Source organism: Emys orbicularis, chromosome 5 (assembly GCF_028017835.1).
Source record: "Emys orbicularis isolate rEmyOrb1 chromosome 5, rEmyOrb1.hap1, whole genome shotgun sequence".
Taxonomy (NCBI): domain Eukaryota; kingdom Metazoa; phylum Chordata; order Testudines; family Emydidae; genus Emys; species Emys orbicularis.
Window position 1 is genome coordinate 41,819,884 of NC_088687.1, and position 8,495 is coordinate 41,828,378.

Consider the following 8,495-nt stretch of genomic DNA (forward strand, 5'->3'; position numbering starts at 1 on the left):
AACACACTGATCTCATAACCGTGGGAGGTACCACTCCCTTACCTTCCCTGCGTCACTTCCTACCAGTTCTCCGGCAGCAGTAGTCCATATGGCATCATGGTCTCCAGGTTCCCCAGCACCAGACACTCTCTGGGGTTCTGATAGATGCAAGCCTCTGGTCCAGGTTTCTGGCTTTTCAGCTCTTGTAGGCCAGGGCTGTCGCTTCTGTCAAGCATCCTTCCTCCTTGGCAGGCAGCCCTGACTGAGCAGCTCTGCAGGCTTTTATACCTGACTTCCAGTTGGAGCATGCCCAACAGAGCCTTAGGGGTGGGGCTTCCTCTGCTAGGAGAGAAGGGTTAACCCCCTCAGTACCATCACAGGCCACCAAAAAATTTGTTGCGAGAACCCCTGGACTAAAGACAGCATCTTATAATAAAAGTCAGGCAACTTTTATGGGCAGAGCTACCAACTCCGCTGATAATGTATTTTGGCAATACACAGCTTATAAAAAAAAAAGCTTACTTTTTCTGCAAACAGGTAATTAAGAATGACTGCATAAGGTTTTCCATTCTAAAATTTATCATTTACACTCACTTTTCATTTCACTTTCTGGACTGAAACCTCTTTAGCTAAAGTTTTGTTTTTTTTAAATTAAGAGTTAAATCTAAGTTTTTAACAGCAAGAGATCTTTTCTTCAAAAGGGCCTTATTGCCAAAATGACAAAGTATGAAATGCTCTTCAATCAGAAGAGCTATTTAGCTTTCCTCTGAAGTTCTTATTAGATCAGATTATTGCCTTGAAATTAGCACTCTATCCCCCAAAGTATGTTTGAGTGTTCTTAAGATTGTAATATGCACAGTTGAAGAAAGTTACATAGGATCTTAACTATTCAGAAATTTTTTTGGTGTAAGGTGTGCAGCTTAAAAGTTGTTCATGCAACTTTGTCGTCATTTTCTAAGTCTGCTTAAAAGGGATATTGTTGAGCTGAAATAGTTGGAAGCAGTTTCAGGTACTATTTTTGCCTTTAAGGACTCTCACTCAATGTTTTTATATAAAAACCTACACAAAGCAGGGAAATCTATACACCAAGTACCATTAAACAATCATTTTTTCTTATCTTGTGTACAAATCCTGTAGAATAAAGTCTCACTCCTGCAATCTTCAGAGTTACAAAACAAACACCAGGTGAAACAAGTAACAGAAGCTGTGATAGTGATGCTAAGCCTTTCTGAGGGAATAGTATTTGACTTGTACAAAAACTTAAGGATATTGTCTAAGAAGCATGAAACGTGTAATTCACAGATAGTGCACAAATGTAAAAAAGTTTTCATTAAAGATTTTAGAGCTTTATTCTATAAAACATGAATACAAAATAAGACAAATATTAACAAGAAGACGTTACCTACAGAGTAAAACGATATCCAAAATCTTTGTATAGGTCAGAGTACAAATCAATCAATCATTCATATCCAGACCTTTCATTACACAGCCGAAAGGACTGATTTTATAATTTGTGCCCTGGAGCAGAGAGGTGGGAGGAATAGAGGAGACTTCAGTAGTGGATTAATCCCAGGATCATGTTCGTTAACATCTCTATCCACCTAAATTGCTATCAAGAACAACCCCTATTTGTCAGAACCATTTTTTTTAGCGTAACAGTATATTTTTAGAAGTCTGTTAGTGTGCATCTCATATGTATTCATTATGAGATTGTATTGAAGATTAGGTAACAACTGCCATTTAAAAAGAGTATTCCAGGGCAATCGTAAATGTATTGGCTCTAGGCAGCCTTTCTAAGCCAGGTTTTAGAGAGGTTAAGCGTTTGATATTGCTCTTGGTGCTCCAATCTAGAATGGATTTGGCATACTGTTCAGTATAAAAGAAGACTGCCATATGCCTAAGTAAATCCTTTGTGTCTCATTAGAGTGATGACAATAGGTCAACAAGGACTCAGCACAGCATAGAGTGTGATGTGAACAAGAGAACTGCTTTTTTTTTTGGCTATTATTTTGATCCAAACTCGAGTAAAAGATACAGAGAAACACTCACACAAAATACGGTTCAGGATGAAACTACAGTTCATAGTGTCAGCTTTACAAGAAGGCAGTTTATGGACACTGACCACATTATTCATTCCGTCAAGGAAAAGAATCCTTTTTGTAGGCCACCATACTATTTACTTTGTGAATGGTGGTAGTGAAGGAACGAAGACGGACCTCTTCAGAGTTGGCAATAAACTGTGGTCCTGACTCTTCCCATTTTTCTGGCACTGCCAAATCTTTGTCTGTGTAAATGAGTAAGTCAAAGGCACCTGTAGGCAAAAGAGAGTTGTCAGTATTTATGTATACCTTTCAGATAGGTTATGCATTTGAACAGATTCCAAACCATTGACCAAAAGCCCCCACAAAACCCAGCTCACATATATGCCTCACATACACGCCATGTATAGCCAAGTTAAAAACAGTGAGCTTTTTATGTTTGAAACATATTTTCAGACTAACAATTTTCAATCTTGCTTAGCCTCCTAAAAGATTACCTAAAACCACAACTGCAAGTAAGTGCTTACCTTTCAGTTTTTACTTCATTTATGCAATTCAGTAGTTCTATTGTATAACCAGGACATCTTGTGCAAAAGTTACTTGTATGTTTGCAGTATCTGGGCCTAAATATCCACTTGAGCAATGACTATTTATAAAAAAAGTTAGTTCACAGCTATGCTCAAATAAACTAGTAATTTGCTATTAAGTTATTCTATAGTAATTTATTGGAGAACATTTCTGTTATACATAGTAGGCAAACATTTTTTTGCCAAATATGTATGCCTAAACTCAGAATTGAATAATTTTAATTCAGTAGCAGGGTTCATCTCTTTTTTGAAGTGGGTCACTTAACCAGGAATAGCTTTACAAATACTTCAGTGGGAGGAAGAGAAAACATATGTTTAGAACTATTAGCACATTTAAATAAACGCCTCTTAATTGAAGTTAGATCCCAAACCAGGAATAGCATATAGTTTTAGACTTACAGTATTCAGATTTAACTGTACTTTCTTTGCAAAAGCAGACAACTTGCACATAGAATGTTATATGATTGCAGAATAGACATTAGGTCAGGTGTCTTACTTAAATCCTTCATTTTGAAGTAGACTGTCATTTAAATCTACATAAGCAGTATACTGCTCATAATTAGAAAGGTGGTAGTCTCATTTTGATTGAAATTTCAGCTCAGGTTTAAGGTATTTTCTTCTTCACAAAGTTTGTAGTGTTTCATTAGTCACACAAAGGTTTGGAATACTCACAGGATGTTTCCAACAAAGGCAGAAATGTTACTGTGGCAGTTATTTGTCTGATAACAGATCGAATTTCTTCCTGGATAGCTTTCTGAGATTTCTCTCTTGGTACACTGTAAGAGAATAAGAAGTTGTCAATATAGGGAGGGAAAATGAAGCTTTTGTTATAATGAGAAGTTTCTCCAAATCTAGCTCTCTCTCCATTGTTTAAATGCGGTTACTGTTCTTGCTATACAATAAAGGGACATATTGTCCCGCACCCAAGAAATGTAAGTCTCAATTGCACAATTATTATATAGTACAATACAAGATGGATGATCAAGGTTTGGAAAATATAACCAAAATGACAGTTTAAATTTTCTTCCATGAAGCCTCTCAATGTTTAAGGACACCAACCTCTGTCTTGATTTCCCTGTGATCTGGAGTTTATGGGGTAATATCGTTACCAAAGCAACTGCTTCTCAATATGAGAAATCAAGATGCAGAACAGTGGTGAAAAACAAACAAACAAACAAACAAACGAACATGTAAATACCACCATGGAGGTTTATAATGGCTGCTGAAGTAGACTAAAGCTTTATGCAAGGGGGAAAAAAAAAAAAAACCCAAGGGAAAATTTTACCTTTTCTATGCAGCTCCTTGTAAAGTAAATGGGAGTTACATATTCATCTGAGATCAAAAAAGTTTTCCATTTGATTTAGAATGAAGCACACCAGTAGATTGAAAGCTACAAAATGCTGTCAAAGATAACCTGAGCTGGTGTGTTTTCCTTCTACACCTGAGGATTTGTAAAAAAAAAAAAAAAAAAAAAAAAAAAAAAGATAGACCCAATTTTTTTTTTTTTTTTTGCTACACAGTTTATAAATACAAAACAGAGGGCCTTTAATACTTGCACCTAATCAACTAATAGCAGTAGTCAACAGGAAGGGTTTATAACAGTGTAATTTTGACTACATTACCTCTCATCCTTTGCAGTCTTGTCACATTCAATGTCAAACTGCCACCTTTCAAGAACATCACTGCTTTCAATACTAGAGATTACCACCACCAGCCGCTGTACTAAACACTTGCATAACCAGTCTGAAAGAAGCAAGAGAAAAATAACTTCCCCGAAGTTAGAAAATATAGATAATGTAGTACAGTGAGTCTTCATTAACGCCACATTTACTATCTACACTAGTAATATCACTGCTTATGGAAAATCAGTTAGTATTCTATGCAGTCTTCAGTTTGACTATATTAAGTTAGTGACAAGCTCCAAGGTGTACATTCCCTCCAATACTAATAGCTAATCCAGAAATATAAAAGCAATATGGTAGAGAAATTGACTATGTAAATGGGCACTCTGAACAGACATGTTGAGACTAATGTGACCTCCTAGCAATTAATAAATTCACATTTGAGCTTTGAATGGTGAAGAGCTCGAATACACTGCTCTGCTTCAGAGAAGCCTGGACAGAATATATACACGTTTACTAGAATAAGGTTATCCCGAATATAAATAAATAAAATGGGTAAATATAAATAAAACAGATAGTCGGTGTTGTCACAACGTGAAACATCAGTTCATATGCAAGCCACACTCTAAAAACATGTCATGATTCTAAAGAATTATGCTAGGTGAGGAAAACATGGGAGTTCAAAGCTCATAAAATCGTGAGAGCTACTATCGAAGTGCATTTGAGCTGCTGTACCTTTTAGCTGTTCTACCACGTTGTTCAGGTAGTTTTTCAGTTCAGGATCTGTAGTTACGAGCAGAGTGAGCCCGTATTTCTGCACACGTGTGAAGGTCTCCGAGGGGTAGATCCCACGCTGATATAAAATGCTGTTGATTCCATAAGCTGAAAGGCAGGTAAGAGTGGCCCGGTCACTGGACTCTCCCAGCCGGCACCCCCACGTGCAGCCACACACTCGGCGGCCCCTTCCCTCCCCCGTGTTAACGGGATGGAAGGGAACAAAACTGCGCAGCCACGAGTAGCTGGGCGGAGACGCAGCTCCCGGGACTCCCCGAGCGGTGTCCGGGTCACCGCGCTGCCTCAGGCTCCGAGCTCCCTCCCCGGGGCAGCGCGCACCCCGGTGTGCTGCAGGGGCCCTCGGGCGGGGTTCATCACTCCCAGTGCACTGGGGCAGCCCGCGCCCCGGAGCAGCCGCCCGGTCGCTCACTCACAGAAGAACTCGGCGACGATCTCGGCGCTGCCCCGCAGGGTGATGCCCTGCTCCCGGCTCAGCTGCTTGGCCATGGCGCGGACAAGCGGCGTCCGCACAGTCCCCGACCCCGCCGGCGGCCCGTTCAAATCAGGCGCCGCCCCCTGCACAGCCACAAAAGCGCCTCATAGGCTCTCGCCGATCCTAGTCCCTTTAGCGGTCCCGCTGACGCATGCGCGTTGCCCACTGACAATAACAGTTCCAGCACGCGCCGTCTCTCCCGGAACCTCCCTCCTTGCGCAGGCGCAGTAACTTTTTCTGCCTCGGCGGGCTAGCCCAAGTTGTCAGCGTTGCCTGGCGGGGATTGAGGAGCTGTACGTTCTATCTATTTCGGCTGGCGGCTCCTCCGAACTCGCCGACCGGGGGGGGTGGGAAGCGGCAGCGCGTGCCCGCTCCTGCAGCGTGCTGTGCGCGAGACAGCGTCCCGTCGAGCTACGGAGGGCGGCGGGGAAGTTTGAAATTGCAAACACGCTGGGACGCTGCGCTGGCTAGGAGTCCCCGCGCGTGCACGGGGGGAAGGGCTGCGAGTGACTGCAAAGAGGGGGTCCCCATCCTGGGGAATCCCCATGTTTCTAAAAGCAAACGTTAGCTGCAAGCAAGGTGGGAAGAGGGGCTGCCGCTGCATCAGCTGGGGGAGAGGGAGCTGCCGCCAAATGTGTGATCCCCAGGGCTGGGGCCACTGCTCCATGGGGAAAGATTTGAAATGGCTGATAAAGTGCAGTCTGGCGTGTTGCAACGCCACCCGCACCAGGGCCCAGCAGTGGGACTGCAACCGTGTGCCATCAGATGGGGAGGGAGGTCGGGCGCTGGGGCGTCTTTATTCCCCCTCCCCCTATTTGCGATTTACACGAGGTTGAAGTGTTTTAATACTCTGGAGCGGGAAGAGTCGTTCGGTTAACATTTTACATCTCTATTTTCAGTATAGCCAGAATACATCCAGGTCATCTCCTTTTTTATCTGCAAGACTCAGCATTTGTTTCTATACATGAGAAGTAAAAGTACAGCGGTTAAAAGGACAGGAAAATTAAGGAACATGTTTCCAATCCTGTTGAAATCCATTTCCATTCCCCGTATGAGAAAAAAAGGGTCCGAAAAAGATGACCTGAATAAATATGATTGTAACAGAATCAGCACCTACTGGCACAGTTAGAGAGCCTCTAGGAAATGGTGTGTTCTGTACATACATACTTTCATTAGAGACACGCACAAGTCAAACAGATATTTCTCCCAATATGTATGTCATCAGAACCACCAGTGAAGGGAGTTTGCACTGTGCTGCTTATCCCTCCCTCCCTCCCTCAAATCACTTAGGCCTTGTCTACACTACGAGAGTACTTCGATTTTAGTTAATTCGACTATGTGGAATCGATATTACTAAGTCGAACGTGTGTGTCCACACTAAGGACAGTAATTCGACTTTGTGAGACTTTGTGAGTCCACACTAACGGGGCAAGCGTCGACATTGGAAGCGGTGCACTGTGGGCAGCTATCCCACAGTTCCCGCAGTCCCCCCTGCCCTTTGGAATTCTGGGTCGAGCCCCAAATGCCTTCTGGGTAAAAAAATGTGTCGAGGGTGCTTTTGGGCGCCTGTCGTCATCCGTCCGTCACTCAAGCCCTCCCTCCCTCCCTCCCTCCCTGAAAGCGCCGGCGGGAAATAATTTCGCGCGCTTTTCTGATTACTGACAGCGCGGACGCCACAGCAGTGCGAGCATGGATCCCGCTGCGACCATCGCTGCAGTTGTGGCAGTTCTCAACGCCTCGCAGCTTCTCCTCCACCTGTACCAGAGGCAGCTGCAGATCAATCATGAGAGGAGGCTACGGCACTACCGTGACGGCATGAAGTCGGACACTAGCTCCGACCTCTCTGAGAACATGAGACCCAGCGCCCAGGACATCTCGCTGTCACTGGGTCTTGTTGATACTGTTGAACGGCGATTCTGGGCCCGTGAAACCAGCACGGAATGGTGGGACCGCATAGTGCTGCAGGTCTGGGATGAATCCCAGTGGCTGCGCAACTTTCGCATGCGGAAGGGGACTTTCCTCGAACTGTGTGAGTTGCTGTCCCCTGCCCTGAAGCGAAAGGACACCCGGATGCGGGCAGCCCTGACTGTCCAGAAGCGAGTGGCCATAGCCCTCTGGAAGCTCGCAACGCCAGACAGCTACCGGTCCGTCGCTAACCAGTTTGGCGTGGGCAAGTCTACCGTGGGGGTTGCTGTTATGCAAGTAGCCAGGGCAATCGTCAAGCTACTGCTATCTAAGGTAGTGACCCTGGGAAACGTTGAGCTCATCAGAGATGGCTTTGCCGAGATGGGATTCCCAAACTGCGGTGGGGCTATAGATGGGACTCACATCCCTATCCTGGGACCGGACCACCAGGCCAGCCAGTACATAAACAGAAAGGGATACTTTTCCATGGTGCTGCAAGCACTGGTGGACCATCGGGGACGTTTTACCAATATCTACGTTGGATGGCCTGGCAAGGTTCATGACGCTAGGGTGTTCAGGAACTCTGGTCTGTGTAGACGGCTGCAGGAAGGTATTTACTTCCCGGACCACAAAGTAACTGTTGGGGATGTGGAGATGCCTACAGTCATCCTCGGGGACCCTGCATACCCGCTAATGCCCTGGCTCATGAAGCCCTACACTGGCGCACTGGACTCAGGGAAAGAACTATTCAACTACCGGCTCAGCAAGTGCAGAATGGTGGTGGAGTGTGCTTTTGGCCGTCTCAAGGGCAGATGGAGAAGCCTACTCACTCGCTGTGATCTCAGCGAGACCAATATCCCCATTGTGATAGCTGCTTGCTGTGTGCTCCACAATTTGTGTGAGAGCAAGGGGGAGACCTATATGTCAGGGTGGGAGGTTGAGGCAAATAGCCTGGCTTCTGATTACGTCCAGCCAGACAGCAGGGCGATTAGAAGATCACAGCGGGACGCACTGTGCATCAGGGAGGCTTTGAAAGCCAGGTTCCTGACTGAACAGGGTCTCCAGTGACTTTTTACTTTGTGGAGACAGATGCTGA

At 44.7% G+C, this 8,495-nt stretch overlaps 1 protein-coding gene across 1 annotated transcript; it reads right to left on the minus strand.

Annotated features, from left to right (window-relative positions):
• Positions 1–2,026: 2,026 nt before the first annotated feature.
• Positions 2,027–5,508, minus strand: MAD2L1 (mitotic arrest deficient 2 like 1). Its single transcript, XM_065405613.1, has 5 exons — positions 5,436–5,508; positions 4,963–5,109; positions 4,228–4,348; positions 3,278–3,381; positions 2,027–2,290 (listed from the first exon to the last, which is right to left on the minus strand). The coding sequence occupies exons 1-5, from the start codon at positions 5,506–5,508 to the stop codon at positions 2,118–2,120; spliced, it is 618 nt and encodes a 205-aa protein (XP_065261685.1). The 3' UTR covers positions 2,027–2,117.
• Between the last annotated feature and the right edge of the window lie 2,987 nt (positions 5,509–8,495).

What these genes read in the sequence shown, in the direction of transcription:
- MAD2L1 (XM_065405613.1), bottom strand. Translation starts at nt 5,508, where the DNA reads ATGGCCAAGCAGCTGAGCCGGGAGCAGGGCATCACCCTGCGGGGCAGC. An exon ending in GATCGTCGCCGAGTTCTTCT is followed by an intron (nt 5,110 to 5,435) that starts GTGAGTGAGCGA and finishes CCTGCCTTTCAG; the next exon opens with CTTATGGAATCAACAGCATT. An exon ending in GCCTTTGTTGGAAACATCCT is followed by an intron (nt 2,291 to 3,277) that starts GTGAGTATTCCA and finishes TTTTGCCTACAG; the next exon opens with GTGCCTTTGACTTACTCATT.